This window comes from Lissotriton helveticus, chromosome 3_2 (assembly GCF_964261635.1).
Source record: "Lissotriton helveticus chromosome 3_2, aLisHel1.1, whole genome shotgun sequence".
Classification (NCBI taxonomy): Eukaryota; Metazoa; Chordata; class Amphibia; order Caudata; family Salamandridae; genus Lissotriton; species Lissotriton helveticus.
The window spans coordinates 294,599,395-294,620,578 of NC_136062.1; the positions used below are offsets into that span (position 1 = coordinate 294,599,395).

Genomic DNA, 21,184 nt, shown 5'->3' on the forward strand with positions numbered 1-21,184 from the left:
TCAAAAGGAAGCAGCAAACGTCTTTTGGTAGTGCCGCAATTGGACTGGCTTAAGGGGGCACAGGCTGTGTTAAATTGCAGCCCAGTTTTGCTTTCTGGAGTGCACGGCTAAAAACATTTTGATGGTGGCGAACAACAGTTTTCCTGTAGACGTGTGGTTTGGCTAATATATAATATTGTTAGGGAGTGGATAGGCCTGCTATTGGTGCTTCATCCTTATAGTTCCCACTCTAGTAGGTCTGTCATAAAAGCACTTTTGTAATACTTAGAGGTCTTTAAAAACACTCATGTAATGAGATTTGTATTCGCTGCCTGTGTATGTTAAGAGAGGATGTGTAAATGACCGGAGCTGCCGACTTTGGAACTGGAGAACCAGGTTCGAGTCTGGCATGGGCTGAACATCCTGTGATTATAGGCAAATCACCTAATCTCCCCATGCCTACAAAATATTAATTTGTCGTTCTGTGATGCAACGGGGGGACAGGTAACGCGCTCCAATACCTTCAGGTCGAGTTCGTGCTATGTAAAAATGCAGCCAAAAAAAAGGGTTTATTGCCGATTTTGCTTTAAGCCTGCTCTAACATTTGAAACAATCTCCTGCGGAAGCATGCACTCCAAGTAAGGCGTGTCTCTTGGCTCGCACGTCTGAGGCCAGCACTGCACCCACAGGCCACATAGGCAGAGGAGGCAAGGTCCACGTGAACGTGAACGTGGCGCGCGTGCGGAATATACTCTCGCGGCGGAGCCACGCCCGGCAACAGCGAGCTGGCGGCCAAGGCCAAGGCTCTGGTTAACGCAGCAAGCAGTCACTCCTGCCGTCGAGGGTTTTGTTTACTCTTGATAGTAGTGATAAGGTTGTTTTTCAGCACACTATTAATTTATCCTGCCATGTAATAATAACGTGCGTTTTATATAGCATTTATTAATGTGGTGATGATGACATCCGAGCACTATAAGTGAAAGGTGCTTATGTTACCCGGTTTAATGGTACTGAGTTATTTGGCCTCGGAAGGATACTTACTGCAGGACTCATTTGATAGTTTCTCAGCATTTGGGTAAACAAAAGGTCACGTTCAAATCTGACCTTTGAATTCTATTTCTTTAAGGTGGAACTACCCCCAAATATTACTGCCTCCCAGCATTACTTTACGTTGATTGACAGGTTCTGTTGGGTGCTGGGCACCAGCACTTCTGAGCATTGTGCAATACGTTTAATGGGAGAAAACCTGCGCTTCTGAGTAGTAAACAGATTCTTTGACACTATATCTGAACGATTCTTGTTTAATTTCAAGCACTGGGCCCGACAAAATGGTAACAATCTCTTGTGAGTTTTTGGCCCTGAAGTTCATTGTGTCCCAGAAAGAAAAAGGCAAGAATGCATTGCAACCGCATTCAGATCTCCCCTTTGCTTTCGGTAGGTGACTAACAAAGTATTGAAAGATGTTCATGTGGCAGCCCTACAGATGTGTAGTGTAAGGACCCCATTGTCTGCTCAGAAGATGCCGCTTCTTCTCCACCAGTCTATGCAATCTCGGAGTTAAAGGAATTTATCTCAACTCACAAGCAATATATATGTCTCTCTTTCTTGGTTAGGGGACCTATCGAGCATCTCAAATTAAACAAATAGCCTGATGTCCTAAAAGAGGTATTTGATACATACCCACAGTCCTATGGCCACACAGGCAGCGGAGAGGAGCTTCTTCCAGGAAAACAGGTTCTGAGAAAACTATCTGGAAGGTGCCACCTCCTACTGTAAATAGAGGCAGAAGAAAACCAAAGCCTTTAGGAGGAATTTCAGTTAAGTTTCCTTCGATAACAATGCCTTTAAATCCCAAATGAGCCCGACAGAAGTCCATACAGTCATAAGATGGTCGTATAAGAAATGTTTTCCAAAAGGCGTCCCTCAAATTGTAGCAATTGTGATGTCTTTAAACCTGAAGGTAAATGCCATGGGGAACTACGCTGAATCAAGCCTCGGCAGGATGGATGATACCAAAAATGATTTATCGGTCAAACATCCTGAAGTCTCTGGGCGTCATACCGGGGTATAGATTTGCCCCCACTACCACCATCAGACCCCCTATAAATCCGGCCCTTACATCTCCCAGACCCTTAGATACCTTAGATGAGCAGCTCTAACGTCACTGCATACACACTTCAACATACTACGTTCAGCGAATTATGTGGTAACCTGTGCCAAGTTCTAGTTATTGGGCCTGCAGGTTAGCTTGTTGTTTAAATGTAACTGGTACTATCTCATTCAAAATGTATCCGTAATGTATGCTTTGGGCTTCGCCCATCATGTACCATTAAGCTCAATAACATTTGTTACTAAAAAAGACATCCTGAAGTCTGCTGAAAAGTGTAGAATGGTACCCAAAGTATTGTCCAGATAGCCAACCCCTTGTGGCAACCATCTCACAAAAGGTCTAAAATTAAGAGGATCACAAATAAGAGGGTGCTAAGTTTTACACAGATTTTGAAGAGATGTAGTAATGCATACATTGCTGAACAATGAGCTCATCCATCCCCTTTGATCTTCAAGAGGGAAAATGCAGTAGTTTTCAGAATGCCTTTTTGTCAAGCAAAGGATGGTCATACACTTTTTACACCGATGAAGAATGCCCTGTCATGGCACCCCCACTCCATCTGCAAATGTCCTAGTAGTAGTCCCTAAGATGGACCCAAGTCTTGGTAGTGTGGCATAAATCTGTGCAGGTCGCTGTCTGGTAAATCCTCTACTGCTGTGACGTGAGTGACAATAAAGAGCAGCAGATTCAAGCTATTTCAGACTCTGCTGCAGCAGAAGTGCCTGGCTTACAAGCCACATTCAACCTGATCTATTTTTACAACATTTTTTATTGTTTGTTACATAAAAGGTGTCTGAACTCGGGATACAGGTTAAAATTAAACATGCAAATGGGACCGTGTTGCAGTAGGAAACAGAGGCACCGTACAGCCACATATATTGGTTATTCAGCAAGTATCTTGGCACCTAGAATTGAGGATGAAGCAAACTATAGATTGAAAGGATGAATATGTTCTTTTTCAGTGTTTCTAGTGTGGCCTTTACTTTTCAGGCGAAAAGAAACATGCAGACAATTTGCACCCCATATAAACCCTTTTGGCTTATGTTAACGAGACTTAAGAAAGCACATTATCTTGCAGTTACAGCATTGCATCTAGGAATTCTTTATTGTCATATAGATTACCTGCCAACCCTCACCATTCCTGCTTCAGTTTAAGAGCACCTCTTCTGAAGTAGACTGCACCTCTACATCTTTCAGCCATTCTTCCAATAGAGGGCCTCTGTGCTCAACAGTTTAAGAGCAGTTGTATATCTGGCTAATACCAATGACAATAGTATGACCCACTTGATCAAATCATGTTTAATTGAAAGACGAGATACACCTATAAGGAAGATGTACATTGTATATACACGTTACTAGTCATCGCAAATCTTATCAGTCACCGTATTCCAGAAATGTAAAATGTTTAGGCTCTTCCATGCAGACGATTGCTACATGCATTTGGCGTTCAGGACATCTAACTAGTTTTGAGATCTGTCTTGTGCAGCATCACAGGAGTCAAATACTGCCTACACTTCATCCAGACACGGATGTCCATTGCGTACCTGAAGCTCAAACCAACCAATAAACACATTCTGTTATTTGCCGAAAACAAGAAAGAGTGCAAACCTGGCTAAATAACATGAACTTTGATGGCTCCAAATTTCAGCTTTCACAGAATGCCTAGTCGCTTGGCTTCACCCTGGATACCAACCCCAGCCTCAAGTAAAACCATGCCAAAAATAAAAAAAAAGACGGGCTGGTGGCAGCTTTCTCTTCTAAAGATTGGGAAACTGTTTATTCCAGAAAGCAATTTTCAGAACTGCTGTTGGAGCTATCATACTCTTATATCTGGATAGTGGTAAATCACTTCTCTATGGTCTCCGAGACTCCACGCTGGCACCATTTAAAGGCATCCTACACACTAAATCATGTAACATACCCGGCCTGAAGAAATATGATCACATCACTCCCCATCTTGATTGAATTCCACTGGCTCTCCTTGCTGGCCTGCATCATCTTCAAAACCAGCTGCATCATTTACAAAGTCATCACAACCAGTACTTTCACTTATCTTGAAGACAGGCACACCATCTCTGGTGGTTCTTGGCATACACTCGGACAGGACACCTTCAGACTGTAGACTAAGAAGTGTAAACAAGAAAAAACAAGGCCGTAGGACTTTTTGACCTATGCATGCAGGATCTGGAACAACAGGCCCATATCCATCAGGACTGCCAGAACTCTGCTCCAATTTAGGAAAGAGTTGAAGACTCGCCTCTTAAAGAAAACTAGATGACAATGTATTAACCATTGACAACCCAGCTACATGTTGTATTACTCTCTGACTGTATGTTTGTCTTTGACACTGTAAAGTACTCCGCTGCTTTTTGGGAAGGTTTGTGCTTTAGTAATACCACATACGTACACCAGTAGACCAGGTCGAAGTGGAAATACTAATTCCTTCGATAGCAGAAATCGGGAAAATCATAAAGTGTTTGAAATGTTTGCGGGCCCAAGGTTCGGATAGACTTATCTGCTAACGCACTAAAATTGGATTCTATATTGTGGGCTCAAGTTCTCAACCCAGTATTTTCATCAGTAATAAGGTCTCATAAAATGCTAGAAACCTGGAAAGGGAGAATTAGAGTCCCTAATTATTAAAAGGACTAACTACAGAATTATAGAATGATAGCACTCCTAAATGTACCAAATAAAATATATCATTAACATTTCTTGAAAGAATTATTAAAAGACTAAGTTGATAATCAGGCTGGTCTCCCCAGAAGAGGCCATTTGACTATTGTTGACAGTTTCAACTTACAAATAATTGTAGACCTGTAGGCTTTGAAAAAAAAACAGTCTCTCTATCTGGCATATATAGACTTAACTTAAGCATTTCACTCCCTTCTGGGGAAAAATCGCAAAATTGAAAATCCCACCTGGGCTGCTGAAACTAAATATGCCGCTCCATGAAGACTCATGGACTAAGGTAGAAATAGAGAGTAATGGCACACTGTTGAGTAAAATATATATACACAAAATAGTTTATGACAAGGGTGTATATTAACTCCATTAATGTTAACATAGCAAATACCCTGTGGCTTTTTTTCCCTGTCACATTCTTTTCCAGAGAAATTGGGGTTGTGAGCCTATATCATCAATGTTTTAGGCAGACAACACATTTATAACGGATCTCACTCCGGTGGGTCTCCAGAGGCAATTAATGGTCTTTGTACCTACAGCAACTTCAGTGTGTCCTAGGTACAACATGGTCAAACAGTTGCTAAAAAGAAAATTCATTGAAATGGATCTAAGGAGCTGCCAAGGAAGCCCACAACTAGCTCACTAAATGTCCACGGATTGTAGAGGGCACTTACAATCTTATCTAAGGCAAGGCAAATATAAGATGGATGTTGAAGTTGCGACTTGGCCAAGTGCCTGCTTTTCTAAAAGGGATAAAGAGTAGGAAGGATAACTGAATAGTGAGTACAAGTAAAGTAAATTGCCCCTTTTGTAATGACTCTGAACGGACATTTGTTCATCTTACTGTCTTTTGTGTCGCCTTTTGTAGGGAGAGAAAGAAAATGCTATTGTAGGTTTTTCGTGCGTGAATCCAAAATTTGTCACTTAAAATAATTGATAACCTCTATTATGAAATGCGATGATATTCGGTTATGCCTATGTAATGGGTAAATTTCTTGAAATTGTTATGATTAAACAGGGATAGGATAGAGTGTTTAAGAAATTATTATCATTGAGGATTTCTTGCAAGACAGGCCCACTGCACCTTCCCCACGATGATTATTTCACTTATTGAATACGTGAAAGATGAAACACTGACTATTTTAAGTTGGTACGTTTTTTATGCTGAGAATATATTGCGATTCAATACTTTTTCTTTTTAGGCTGATAGCTGTGGAGATATTGTTGTACCTTATCACACAAAAAAATAACAGTTAGAATGATAGACTAGCTGGCTGGGATGCAAGACCTATTTTTTTAAATTAGAGCCAGGAGATATTAGGGTACTGCACTTTTTTTGCACTAATTTTGATTTATTGGTTTTTAAAGACCGTTGAAATTAGATGTTAACGCTCATTACACTTTCTATTCTGTTGATTCAGAGTTTAATAATGACCTAAAGATTTCATAGTTTTAAAATAGATAGAAGAGGAGTATGATATATGTGATGCTCTCTCATCAATACTTTTTAAAAGAAAGGTTTGCACATCTGAGGTAAATATCTGGCACAGTAATAACTCTGATTTGCGGTTTTAGTCAATGTAATAGCCTTTAATTTTTTATGAAACGTTTTTTAAGTCAATTATGTGGTGTTTATTTGCGTTGACTTATTAGAACAATAAATAAATTAAATTAAACTGAACTGAAAGAGCCACCAAACCAAAACTATTAAATCCTAACTCCCCGAGTAATGAGATATCCTTTTCTAGGCTCTGTGGGTGATAGAATGTCTGGTTACTGACAACAGTATTCTCTTTGGCTCATAGTGAGGTGCTAGTCAGGCATCCTGGTCCTTTACCTCAGTCTTATGGATAGTGCAGATTACCTTGAATTTGATGTTTGGGATTATCGGGAGCCAAAGGCGTGCTTTCAGGGCAGGTTTTATGCCAGTTGCAGGATGAGGCATATGCAAGTGCTCTTGCATTGAGACATGGCTTGCTGTTGAAAGTTTATGTTCTTACAGTCAAGTCTATGTCCATTTGTCCAATGCCTATGACTCCCCCGTCATTTCGTGATGAGCCCACCATTTATTGTCAATACTGTTTTGTGTGTGTCCAGTGCATTCCATAATAGGTATGCCAACATTCTTTCCATACTGAAAGTTACTGTACACTTTTCAGACAGGAAGTTTTGTAACCATAAAAACAGACAATAACTTGAATGTAGATTTATGTGATCTGCAACCAGCAGTGATTATAGGGCGCTCTCCCTACCACAGTTTGGACCAGGACCATAAAGTGGCGCACACTTGAAACACAGCTAGATATGCCCTCCTCTTCTCTCCTTTTTATACCAACTGACTACCAGATCATCTAGAGTTTGTGCAACTGGACCTCATCTGCCCAGCCTCGAATTCCTCCATTCTCTGCAACTGGTGAACCAAGACACTCTGACCCTCCCTTTTACATGATGGCTGGCTGCCCCCTGCTTCAATCACACCCGTAGCCTGGTAATAAAGACAAAAACATAAAAACAATTAACAGTATTGGATTTACTGTACCTAGATGCCAGTTGTGACCGTACAACTGAATATCAACACCAACAATATTGTGGCATACTAATATTGAGGAAAGAATAAAAAGGGACGAAATATTGAAAGGTTAGTGCATATCGGAAAGTACAGATTTACTATTTCTAACTTGACATCTGTGTACTTTGAAGATATATGTACTGCATAGGTACATATATGTAGAGCTAGGTATACTAGACTTACCTGTTGATTATTTTATTTTCGATATTCTGTCCCTTCGAAACTGTTGATTCGATATTCAGGGGGCACATCTCCAAATGTTATAATGGATCTGAGGATTACTTGTCTAGTGACTGCCTAATTTCTCCAATCCATCAAGCTTTACTTTTATTATTTAACTTTTGAATACGTGCCCTACCTAACGGCGGCTGAAGAATGTCTTTCCTGCCCAGTAATAAACTGTACCTCACCAACCAGCACTTTCCTAAATCTGGACTTTTTCTGATCTGTATGCAACCTTTGGTGCAGGGACCTTGTCAGACTACTTGAAGCGATGCCAACTAGAAATAGAGTCACACCAATCTTTTTGTAGGAGCTCTACACAACGTTTAGTATTGTCGAATTCTAGACTATGTCCTGCCTATAAAAAGCTGCTAAACGGAAGGACAAATGTGGCATTTTGTACTGCCGGGCTGCTTGTAAACTGAATTAAGTGATGTATGGTAAAGTAAAAATCTATCTGCAAAATGAATTGTAGACTATGTTCTGCAATATTGTATACACCTGTTATTGTACACCATTGGGATTTCCATGTGGAAATCCAGTTCCAAGACTCTTCCTAGCCCCTGCACAAAATCTTTTCCTACCCTCTTCAGGGGTGTGGAATTTAGTAAAATATCTACTTGTCCATGGGGCAGGTTGCTTCATAAATCTACTTGTCCTGGAACAAAATCCACTTTTCCCTTTAGTGCCATGTAGTGCGGCGACAAATTATGGCAGCAAGCTGTTATATAGTCTCTCCGATTGATGCCAGGGCTCATACCAAAGTAATGTTTGAATACTAGCAATCCCTTTACCACGTTTCCACAGATCCACATACTGGGACTGAAGGTAGTGGTAAGCAATAGCTCCAGGCTTGGAATGCCCTTTTGATCTGTGCAAATCTACTAACTTGTATGTTTTAAGGGTTTTCAGCAACTCTTCTCTAATCTTTTCCCATACTGAGAAATGTTGGAAATTCACTCCTGACAACAGCAGATGTAAACCTTCTTCCAGAGTTGGGAAAAAAGTGGTTGGAGGGAAAATGAACTTTCAAACACTCAGGTTTTCGCATGAGCAAATCTACACATGCAAATTTGCTCATGCTAAAATGCAGTTCACAAATATTTTCTAGGAGTACTATTTATTGCCCTGCTTCTGGAAGTTCTTGTAAGTTCTTGGAAGTCTCTTTTGAGACTTTCTTTAATAATTGGGCCCCACATTTTGGTCTGGCGTCAACCATGACCTTTTGTGTGTATTAAAATTCTCTCTCACTCTCTGTATCGGCTGGCTTCACTGAGAGTGACAGCAGTCTGCTCTTTCGCAAGTAGTTTTGTTCAGTGCTAGTAACTAATTTAGCAGCGTGTGCTTTTTTGAGATCAAAAATCATTTTTGATTTTGCCAATGTTTGTTACAATGGTGAGGGCGCGGCAGCTCTCACATCAATAAGGTTTTACAAAAACCATGCCAAAACAAGTCACGCATTGCCAAATAAAAAACTGACCACCAATTTCAAATCTACTGGCTTTGCCAATGCTTGTTTAATTTTATGTTTCCCATATTCTTATTGAAATTGGTTACACTGATTTTTCCAATATGAATATTTTTGAGAAATAAGAGCATGCATCAACACAATCATAAATGATGCTGCAAAGAAATGGTACGTGAAATTTGATAGTAGTTTAACAAATTGTCTTTTTTTCCTACTTTCATTTTTTGGGGAACATTTTATATTGAAAGCAAAGAATCCTTAATCTTGCTTTAAAGCTTCTGCAAATAATTACATCTAATCAGAGAGCATTCTGGGAGCAATATGCATAGCCTCATATTGCCAAACTTTTAAATCGTGTGTACACATTTTTATATTGGAACCACTGTCAGCAGTGCATTAGAACTTACATTTACTTAGAGCGCTCACTCTAAAAATAAAGGCTTTCAATTAATAAACCATAAACACAACTATGAACAGCATTAACATATGCACACAAATATTAACTTAACTGCAGGCAGTGCCCTTCCCTGATCCTTAATGTGGTACTGCAAACTTGGCAGCCAAAGGGTTTGTGCTGCAAGGGGTTGGGCCTACTTGTCCCAAGGACAAAATACCATTAAAACTTGTTGCCCTTGACCCCAAACAATATGTCCTGGGCGTCGGGCTATAGGAATTCCACATCTCTGCCTCTTAATGCACCTACCACTAGTTTACTCCTGGGAAAAAATATGCTAACTAGATAAGCAGACATTAATAAATTACCGTTAGGTGTGGGAAATTATAAAGTCTGGTATGGGTGCGAGCAGGTCTTGGGTAGTGTTTGGGAAAACTCTGAAATTCAGATCATTGTGGATTTTTCTAAACATTTCCCATGCATTAGTTAAATTGATAGGAGATTGAAATGTACTATTCCAGTAAGAAGCAGTAAGTCCTCTTTCGACATAGAATTGCTGCAGATCACTAGTATATTTAACGGTGGTGCATTCAAAGTTTTTCATCTACATGGGTAAAAGTTTCCCTGTACTGAAGAATCTAGTTTTAAAACTGCATAAACGTATTGCAACCTAAACTGGTGGAATGGCTGCCTGATTTACCAGACCTACTAGATTTCCAAAATGTAGGCTTGAGACCTTTACGGACAAGAATAAGAAGTCCGAAGGTTTGCGTAGGCCTGCTGCTGTATTTCTTACTACATTGTGAATAGACCCCGAGGCTAGACCTGTACCAAAGAGCTATTTTAAATTATTAAATGTAATTGCTATGATCTGTCAAATTTTACTCAGTGCAACACAGCATGCATGCCAGTCTAGACTTCTACCTATGGTCTGTGTGTACTTTTCACATTGAGGTCCATGCGCTAGAGAGAACCATCTCTATTTCTAGCGATGCAAATCCTAATTCCTAACTGTTGTTTGATTCTCTTTTAGTTGGCAAGGGACCTACTACTACCTCCTCTTGAAGAGGAGAGGCGAAAACACAAAAAGAAGCGCCTGGTTCAGAATCCTAACTCCTACTTTATGGATGTCAAGTGTCCAGGTAAATAATGGTATTGATCCCTATGTTCTGCCCCAGCCTCTCCGACTTCTCATACACCATACTCTGGAGGCCCCTTACAATTGTATAGCAATATATAACTTTTTCCAGTTGCGTTAAAGGCATTTCCATAGGATTTCCGATTCACTGATCTTCCAAACCCTTCAATGATCTATGTGGTTCCTTCAAAAACTTGATGATCGAATCCACCAAGAGCTCTCTTCTTTCTTTTCTCGACTTCATTTGGGAAGGAATGCATGAGCAGCTGCCTTCCACAAGAGGTTTAAACAAATACATGTACTAAAATTTGAGCTCTATCTCCTGTATGTGGATAGGAAATAAAGATGCACTCAGTGAAATTGGGAAAGATAATGATCAAAATAAAAAGTAGGGTGGGTATTTACATCGTTCGGCCTGATTGTGAAGAGCTTTGAAAGTGAGACACAAAACCTTAAATTGCATTCGTTTATCTATAACAAACCAGTGCAGTCTTGCCAATAAAGGGCATACTGAGGAAAACCTACTTGCAGCTGAGTCGGATCTGACTCATTTTGTACTACTTGCAGCTCCTAATGGAATTTATTAGTAAACCAACAATTCGCCCATAGACATAGTCCAGTATGGACATTACAGTAGCCGCCACTGCTACTTATTTTGCTGCTTTTGTTAAGAAGGGTGCATTTTCCACTGGGTACCTAAGTTGTAAAAGGAGGATGACAACCGTGGAGCTCTGGTCCTTAAGTATGAATGATCCATCAATCTTAACTCGTTGGATATTCGCAGCCAATGATGACTCTGGACATGGACCAAGATGTAAAGCCCAGTATGTCTCTGCATTCATCTTAAATAGTATATAATCATCTACTTCCTTATAAATTTCATTAGCCGTTGGAAGGCCTGCTGCGTGGCTGGTAAGTTGGATACTCATAACAATATGTGGGAGTTGTCAGCATAGTGCAGCATGCATATACATTTTAAAGTCCTTTACTGCCAAAGCTTTAGCCAGTGGAGCCATGAATATATTAAAAAGATGCAGCCACACGGAAAATATGTGTAGCACTCCGTATGTTAATACCGATGGTGGTGAATTAATACTATCAAACTTTACAGTTTGAACAAAAAACTGCCGAAACCAAAACAGGGCAGTGTCCTCCAGGCCAACTTCTGCAATTTGATTAAGGCGGATAATATGACTCGCAGTTTTGAATGCAGCAAACGAGGCAGGAGGACAAAGGTATTCCTCAAGCCCAAATCCCTAAACATGTGGAGATCGTCCATTATGGTGAGAAGAACGTCTTTGTTGTTATGGGCTGGGTGAAAACCTACTTGCATGTCATTTAAGAAATCTGTTGCCTGAAGATGATTGGAGAGATGCTCTGTCATATGATGTTCCATGACTTTGGCCCCAAAAGGGAGCAAAGATACCGGACAAAAACATGATTGAGTCTGTCCTTTGTTACTTTAGAAAAGGAGTCCCTATGATGTCTTTAAAGACTCTAGGTACTAAGCCTTGGCCAAGAGCACATTATTCATGGCTAACAAGGCATCTGCTACCATATTGGGCAATTGCATTACATTTTTAGGTCGGGGGAGTGACCCACATATAACCATATTTTACTCTTAGTAATTTCGAAAGATCTGCTTTAGAGATGGGACCTAGGGATGTCAACTTACAAGGACTGAACTCTTCTCCCTGCATGTATATTTGAAACTAGCTTACCCGTCGCGCGTTGCTGCGATCTCCGAAGAAAGCAAATTCAAGGAAACTCGTTATGATAACATTCAATTTACATTGTCATTTTTATTGAAACTTATTCATTTTAATATGGATTTCAAAGTGTCGTTTTAATTCTATTTATTTATTAGAGTGCTTGTGGATGCTCGATTTTTTTTGTTTTTCCGTTTGGTGCGTACATCAGTATTCGAAAGATTATGAGGGCCCTGGGGGGGCCGATATTTAAAACCTTTTTATGCCAGAAACCTTCGCGGGAGTGTACTCTACAACTTCCCAAAGTTTCATGGCGATCGGATGAATGGTGTTTTAATTCTATTTATTTATTGGAGTGCTTGTGGATAAATGATTTTTTGTTTTTCCGTCTGGTGCGTACATCAGTATTCGAAAGATTATGAGGGCCCTGGGGGGGGGCGATATTTAAAAAAATATTTATGCCAGAAACCTTTGCGGGAGTGTACTCCACAACGTCCCAAAGTTTCATGGCGATTTTTTGTTTTTCCGTCTTGTGCGTACATCAGTATTCGAAAGATTATGAGGGCCCTAGGGGGCCGATATTTAAAAAATGTTTATGCCAGAAACCTTCGCGGGAGTGTACTCAACAACTTCCCAAAGTTATATGGCGATCGGATAAATGGTGTTGTAATGCATAAAGGACAAACGGACAGACAGACATATAGATAGATGTTCCCATTGAAGAAATTACTACTATTATTGCAGTGCTACTATGTTGGAGACATACAGGTGTTGACCTGGGAGATATCAGAAAAATCTTTAACAATTAGAAATATCTTTCTCCCCATTAGAGTCCGGAGTAAGGCGGGCCTCATAATAAGACTGCCTCACCGAAATTATTAGTGTTTTGTAATGAGCCACCCCCTTTTTAAACCTAAGTTTATCTGGATCAGTGTATGCTTACCTGTAAGCCTGTTCAAGCCTTCCAAGGTTGGTCTTAGCCTGGCATGTACCTTTGAATACCAAGGCACTCACTGACTTATGCCGATTTGATTGACTGGTGCAAACCGTTCCACTGCAGTTGTTAACCGGACATTATAGCAATTGCATCCTTTTGAACAAACTTCGTCAGCTGTAAATATATAGTAAAATCATCAAGGTTGATTTTAATTCAATTATGATATAAACAATTACAGATCAAGAGTATATCAATACTGGGCTTAAATAACCAACACATGAGCAAAATATTGCCTCTGTCTTTTGAGGGAGCTTGAATTAATTAAGTAAAACTAAGGTAACTAATTCAAATTATTCTTTATTTTTGCTTTTTGTCTGATCATTACTATTTTAACAGTTCATCCCAGTGTCTGCTTAGAGACCTTGACTTTAAATATACACATAAACATAAATTAAGCCTTACTCTACAGTTTAATGGCCTGAATTGATGAGAAGGCTGACCAGTCTTGCACTCAGCCGCAGTTAGGTTTCTAGCAAAGAAACCGGCAACCTTTATTTATTTATTTGTGTATTTTATAGAGCGCGCAGCTGCCCCGACGGGGCGTCCCGGCGCTGAGAACTTTGAAGGTGGAGGGCACAGGAGAATGTTAGAGGGAAAACAGGTGGGTCTTCAGGGACTTGCGGAATGACATTTCTGATTGGGAAGAGCGTAGGGCCAACGGGAGCTTGTTCCAGTGCTGGGTGGCACATACCTCAAAGGTTTTTCCACCTGCCCGTGAGCGTTTAAAACGTGGAGTTTCCAGGAGAAGGAGAGAGTTGGACCGTAAAGTCCTGTAGTTGGTATACGGTCGCAAGGTGTTTTTCAAATGGGCAGATCCCATACCCCTCGAGGGCCAGCGTCATAGCTTTGAAAATACACCTTTTGGCCATTGGCAGCCAATGCAATTTGCGGAGGTGGGGAGAGATATGGTGTCTGAAAGGGATTCTTTCCACTAGCTGAGCGGCGGCATTTTGGACCGTCTGGAGTTTTTGACATTGGCCTGCTGTGATACCTAGGTAGAGGGCATTGGCATAATCAAGATGGGAAATGATCAGTGCCTGGATCACAGTCTTACGGCAGTCCGCTGGTAGGTAGTTGATGAGTCGCTTGATGGTCCTGATCTTGCCAAAACAGGAGGCTGTCACTGTTTGTACCTGGGTATTGAAGCTGAGATGGTTGTCCCAGCGGACTCCAAGATTTCGTACTGAGTCTTTAGGCGTGGGGGCTTGGCTCAGGTCTTCTGGCCTCCATAGACTGGAGTCCAGAGGGGATGGTAAATTAAAAAACAGAATCTCCGTTTTTCCAGCATTGAGTCGAAGGGAGTTGGCATCCATCCACTTGGAGATGTCTCTAAGGCAGGTTTTTAACGGATCAAAAGCTGAGGAAGAAGAGGAGTCGAAAGTGAAGAGAAGCTGAATATCGTCAGCATAGGAGGTGGATTTGATCCCAGTCTGAGCGATCAGCTTTGCCATGGGGGTGAAATAAACATTAAACAGAAGCGGGCTGAGCGAGGAGCCCTGCGGGACTCCCCATTTGAGTGGCCTGGCTGTGGAAGTGTAAGGGGGGGTGAAAACCTGCTGCTAACGATCAGAGAGATACGACGTGAGCCAATTAAGCGCAGTGCCACCTACGCCTAGGTCCGCCAGCCTCCTCAGCAGGATCCTGTGAGAGACGGTGTCAAATGCTGCTGAAATATCCAGCAGCACTTACACCGCCCTTGACCCTCGGTCGAGCGTCCACCTCACCGAGTCCGCCATTTCAATAAGGGCTGACTCCGTGCTGTGGCCCGACCTAAAGCCATGTTGGGAATCATGAAGTAACCCGTTGGTTTCAATGAAATTCGCCAGCTGGGAATGGACCAGTTTTTCCAGAATGTTTGCAGGGGCGGGCAGAAGGGAGATGGGCCTGTAATTGCAGGGGAGGTCCGGATCCAGATTAGGTTTCTTGAGAATGGGAACCAGGGAGGCATGTTTCCACTTAGCGGGGAAACTACCCGATCTGAGGGAGTCATTCCAGATGTGGTTCAGGTGGGGATTCAGAAGAGGTGCCAGTTTTTTATATTGCTTAGCAGGCCATGGATCGTTGGGGGAACCTGATTTGCACTTTAGTAATTCGGTCAAGGTGTCTGCTTCAGAGAGGACTGAAAATTCAGAAAAGGTAGCCTGAGGTGTCGAGGGAGTGGAGGGTACCTCTTCCCAGTCTTCTTTGTTAGGAGTGGGGAAGGAGGAATAAATGATCTCAATTTTGTCCTCAAAGAAATGTGACAGTTTGTCGCATAATGACTGAGATGCGGGCTGGGTTCGAGTCAAAGCATTGGGGTTAGTAAAAGAACGGACTATGTTGAAAATCTCTCTGGAACCATTGCTGGCTTGTTTGATTCTAGAGGCTAGAAAGGCCTGTTTATGTTCTTTGATCATTCTCCGATATTCTCTGAGTGTTGTTTTATATGAACTTTTCCTTTCGAGGGAAAAGTTCTGCCTCCAGAGACGTTCGAGGGTTTTACAGGCAGCCTTTTTCTGCCGGAGCTCGTCCGAATACCAGGGTGCTGAAGGTGCAGCCCGATAGGTCTTAATAGGTTTAAGGGGGGCTAAGGCATCTAGGGCCTGGCAAATCCAGGCGTCCAGGTGATCGATCTTACGGTCGAGGTCAGGAGACTGGCTGGGGTGGGAGTTTTTTAGATGTTCCAGGAGAGTTTCCGGGGTGATGCGGCTCCAGTTTCTTCCTGCGGTCTTTGGGGTAATGGTAGGTCTGACGAAATGGGGAATACTGAACTCAAAAGGGATAAGGAAGTGATCCGACTAAATAACGGGGGTGGGGGAGTCACCTGGATAGAAGATAAGTTAGAACAGATCAGGTCCAATGTGTTACCAGCTTTATGCGTAGATAGAGTTATTGTTTGGACGAGGTTGCAGGCCGCCAACGTGGAGATGAAGTTTTGACTGTGTAGACAAGATTCATCGTTGACGTGGAGTTTGAAGTCTCCTAAAGCAGTGAAATTTGCGTATCGTGTGCTGAGCTGAATAATGTTGTCCGCCAGTGCCGGCAGATGTGAGATGTTGGAAATGGGGGGGCGGTAGATAAGAATTCCGGAGCAGGAGGAAGATGGGGAGAGATGGATATTGAAAGGCAGGCCTTCTATACTGTCTGGCAGGTCAAATGTTGGGAGGGAAATTGTCCATTTGGAGTTATAAATTAGGGCAACACCCCCGCCCTGTTTCCCACTGGGTCTGTTAGCACATATAATACTATAGCCCTCTGGTACGGCCTGGGTGATGGCGGGATTCGTGGTGTCATTTAGCCACGTCTCGGTAAGAAAGAGCAAGTCCCAATGGTTGTCTCGGAGGGACTGCCAGATGTCGATGGCATGTTTGCTCAGTGATCTACAGTTGATCAGCGCTGCTTTAAGGTTAAGGGGTAGGCAGGCTCCGATGGAAGGGATCGAATTTGTGACAAAGGTTGGGCTGACTGTAGGGTCCGAAGTCAAAAGAGAGAAGTGGCAATCTGTGCATGTGTAGCCCTGGTTTCGGGTGTCAAAGGAGAGGCAAGGGCCTGTAGCGCAAGGGGGGGGTCTCAGAGACATCAACTCCGATTGAGTGTAATACGTGATGGTATGACTAGTGGGTCGGACAGAGGGTCCGGCCCCGGTCGCGTCCTGATCGCGGACGAGCGCAGACGAGGTTGCCTTATGTGCGCCTTCGGCGCGCAATCGTCGCGCCCGCTGCGCTTCCGGTACAAACACATTTTTATAGCAAGGGGGCGATGGAGGGGGCGTGGCCTCTGAGTGAGCGTGTACCCGGTCTGGGCGTGGGGAATGGCGGTGGGAAGTTCGGCGATTTTCGCCCTTACCAGCGCTCGTTTAGGTTCCTCGAGGGGTGTCTGCACACCACAGTCGTGTGACAGAGAGGTGAGTGAGAAGTTTAAAAATACCAAATTTTTCAGTTAAAAAGACAGATAAATGCTAAGTCAAACACACTGCTCCCGGCTGTGCCTCAGGAGTAAACACCTTCGATGGTTCATCGAACTGGCGTGGCAAATGTCATCTAAATAGATTATAAGACAAAATCTTTGCGCTCTAAGCACCTCCCTCACTGGTCTTAGGACCTTTGTAAAGGACTAAGGTGCTGACGAAAGTCCAAAGGGAAGAATTTTGAAGTCAAACACTTGGTGTTTCCAGATGACCTTCAGAAATCAGCGAATTGGTGGAAAAATAGGAACTATTAAGTATGTGTCCTTCATGACTAAGTGCACCATACAGTACACTTGTCTTCAAATGTGCCTCAGTATGAAATCCCTCCCATTTATCACAGGGAATTGCGCCTTGTCTTTCTTTTCCAGAAGAAAAGGATTGTACGTGATGCCTAAAACGTGACAGTGAGATTTAGGAAATGGCCTCTTTTTTGCTTCGAGTTCTACCACCATTAGAAGGGACTGTACCTCGGGGGGAAAATAGGGGAGAGGTGTGACCTCTTTGTAGTGGAAAGCCATTATGCTGTATGCAGAACCCTATGATGGTTTGCAATTCCTAGCCATCTGATGGAATCTCCTGCCGGTTGTAAGCAAGATTTGCTAACATTCTTCCCTCTACATTTATGTGGGACAAAGGGTGAGTACTCACCTGAGATAATCCCTTTATTAGCAATGCGCCTGCCAATTCCTCTGGTGTTCCTCACTCTTCCAGCACCTCTAGAGGGGGGAAAAAAAACCTGAAGTGGTTTTGGTCTGGCCATTGTCCCATTTTTCCAGGCTTCTTTGAGGAGCTTGATTGGAGAAGTGGTTGGCCAAGGGCCCCTTTCCTCACCCAGCCCCGAAGAAAGACTTGGGGTGAAGATTTTCTTTTATCTATGTCTGGGTCTTGTGCAGGGATGTGAAAGTGGATTTGAATTTGCCTAGTTCCTTTAGAAAAGGGTATCTGATGAATCATCCGAGTGCTACAGGACCTGTAACCGAAGAGGCCAGATCCCCAAGTTTGGGGGCTATCTTGATGAACAAGGACCTACGTTGCACCGTAGAAATCATGCAGTTGGCGTTTCCTAACTATATAACGGCTCTCTGCTATCAGTCGGGTAGAATATCTGGGGAGATTAAGGAACCCAACTTCTTGGCCTCTTCGGCCATGTATAGTATCTTTGTCAGGTGTCCCGTCACATCCAGGAGTTTATTAGAACAGGGACTTGGGACCCCTGACATATTTGGCCAGGCATGTGGCCATCTTGCCATTGACTATCTCGGTCATTGCCACTCTCCTTTCTAAGGTGGGTATATCCTTCCGGTGTAGTTATGCATCTCCTTGTCTAGTGGCTTCCCCAGTCTGTTACTACGTAGGAGGTAACCATGTCTACTTGGCTTCATTCTCTATAAAGTGAAGATGGTATATGCCCTCTGGATCTAACATGCTAGGAGGCTAGGGGTTTTCTCCATGTTTCCTTCAGTATCTGTGCCCCAGATTCTTGCTGCCCTGTTTGGGATGTCCAAGTCTGATCTCCTTCTGTTTCTCCTTTCAATCCCTTGGGGAGGCACCTTCATTAGCCGGGTTGTCACCTGAGCTATGATCCTTCCTGTCCGGGATGGTTGGTGGGTTGGCATTACTGCTGGTATCTCGCAATAACTCAGCACCTTTGTTGTGCTAGGATCTGCAGGGACAAAGGTCCCTTTCTGAAAAAAACATCTTGGGCCTATCAAAAGCATTCCCGTCATAATATGCTCCTCTGGCACCTGGCCAGGGCTTTTTACGCTACATGTCAATGAGCCTTTCTAGGTTCTGAGACACCGGATGGCTCATTATGGTCTTCCCTCTAGTTTATCCACAACATAGGCCCTACTTATCTCTTAATAAAGTCAACAACATTTTCACCGCAGCCATCACCTCCTGTCCCCGCTGCGCAGCAGCTTCGGTGAGTTTCCACCACATGTTTTGGAGCGAACCATCTTTGGCGGCCTACTGGTCCACGGATTGTATACCATGCCTGGATTAGTTGACCTGGATGGCTAGGAAGAGTGCGACCTTGGACTTCATAAATGGGCCAAAAAGGACAAAGTTTGCTGCCTGGCTTCTTGACCTGGCTTTATTCTATTACTCACTCAATTACTATGAAATGGAAGGCTGCAGCGTCCCCCACAGTCGAGCCATCGTGCCAGTCCACCCTTAAGTGGGCCGAGGCTGAGAGTAAAATATTGCACAAAGAGGAGGCTAGAGGTGTGCACAAGCACCCGATTGTGGGGGAATAGGTTCACCTGTTACTTGCCTTGAAGGAGGAACCAAAGCACGACAGCTTGTGGCCGTAGAATCCCTTAGTGGCTTGGACAGTCGTCTGAGTTACTTAGATTTTTAGTCCTCGGTATAAAACAGAGCTGGCATGTAGTACTCCGAGGACCGATACAGCACTATTTGTGAGCCCGCTTATAGTCGGACAATGATTCCTTCCACATTGCGACTTGTAGCTCTTATTCACCCCTTCCTCGTCCTACATCCCACCTTGCTGGTTAGCAGTTGTAGTTAGACACTCCCTTGCGGGAACGGACTCGTGCTACCCTATTGACTTACCTAAGCATTAATTATTAAAATTGCCAACTCTCCTGCCTAAATTGTGTATTACTTGATCTAATGTTTATTCTCTGCTTCATGATGCCACCTGAGATGAAGTGTCAGAATTTGATATAGTGCACATTTTGTATGTATAGCTCATCTCGTTGTTTTAAAAAGAAGGAAAATGGTCAATAAAGATAATTAAAAAAATGTTTTTCACTGCTACTTAGGGGTTCAAGACAATATTTCAATTGCAACAGCCTCTTCTCCAAAGTGGCAATGACGGCCAGCACAGCCCTGGGAACTGAGGGATCTACTTCCCCTGAGATGGTGTAATTCCAAGGAAAGTTCTGCGCGCCCTACTCCTCCACATACGAGGGGTCGTGCCCTTGCATTTTTTTAATTTGCATATGTTATGGTTTAGGAAGTGGGTGCACAAGTGCGAATGTACAAGCCTACAAGGGGCCACAATCAAGGGATACTTATCTGCTGCTGGAGCACAGAAGAAAGAGAGGGCACAGGAAGTCAAGCCCGGAATCCTTGTTCAGGGGTAGATGGAAGGGGGATTGGCTATGAGATTGATTTCCCCCCTTTCCCCCCCCCCCCACCCCCAACTTCCAGAGTTATGTAGGAAATGTAGTTTATGAAAGTTTTGATTTTGGTCCTGGTGTAGTAAATTAACGTTTTTTTAAAAAAAACTTTATTTTTCAGTTTTATAATATACAACATACAAACCCCCCTTCAAATGGCATCAAAACTGCACGTATTCACATCGTCTGACTCATTAAGGCACTTTTGTTGGCTAGAGGCTCCACTGAGCCACACGATCACTCCGAAGGCATAGCAGAATAACCTACAAGAGTTGCATTACTGTGAGTGCATAACCAGTCCATACACTACGCATTATCCTAGCTCCACTCTAGGTGACTCCCTCGGCCTCCTCTTCAGAACTCGATCCCCGCGGCGAGAATACCTCTTCGGAATCGCTGTGGGAAGTGTGTCTCCGTCCCCCCAATCCTGTAGCACACATAACCTGCCAGGCCAGTAGATCCTCTTGTTTTTTTTCATCCCTCCTGCTGCTCTGCATATGAGTCTCTTCAGCCAGGGACCATTCCCTCACATCCCTGAGCCACGTGGATATCTCCGGGGCCCTCTGTCCCATCCAGGTGCTAGCCACCCTGCGTCTAGCCAGTACCAACATCAATTGCATTAGTCTATAGGACAACTTTAGTTTCTTTGGCCTAGGGACCAGCGCCAACAGGCAATGCAAAGTCGTCAGCGTGAGACGCATTCCTGTCGCGGCCACTATGTGTTCTACTACGCTCGCCCAAAAGTTCTGAATCAGCGGACAGTCCCAATCCAAGTGCAGGAATCCTGCCTCTCCCGTGCCACATCTGGGACAAGCATCACC

General features: G+C 43.1%; 1 protein-coding gene across 1 annotated transcript in view; it reads left to right on the forward strand.

Moving 5' to 3' along the window:
* LOC144826674 (small ribosomal subunit protein eS27-like) overlaps window positions 1-21,184 on the forward strand; it is an 81,448-nt gene that overhangs the window by 17,292 nt on the left and 42,972 nt on the right. The window contains exon 2 of the mRNA XM_078685275.1: window positions 10,461-10,569. Within this exon, the coding sequence (XP_078541401.1) occupies window positions 10,461-10,569 (109 nt within the window). The remainder of the gene's footprint in view (window positions 1-10,460; window positions 10,570-21,184) is intronic.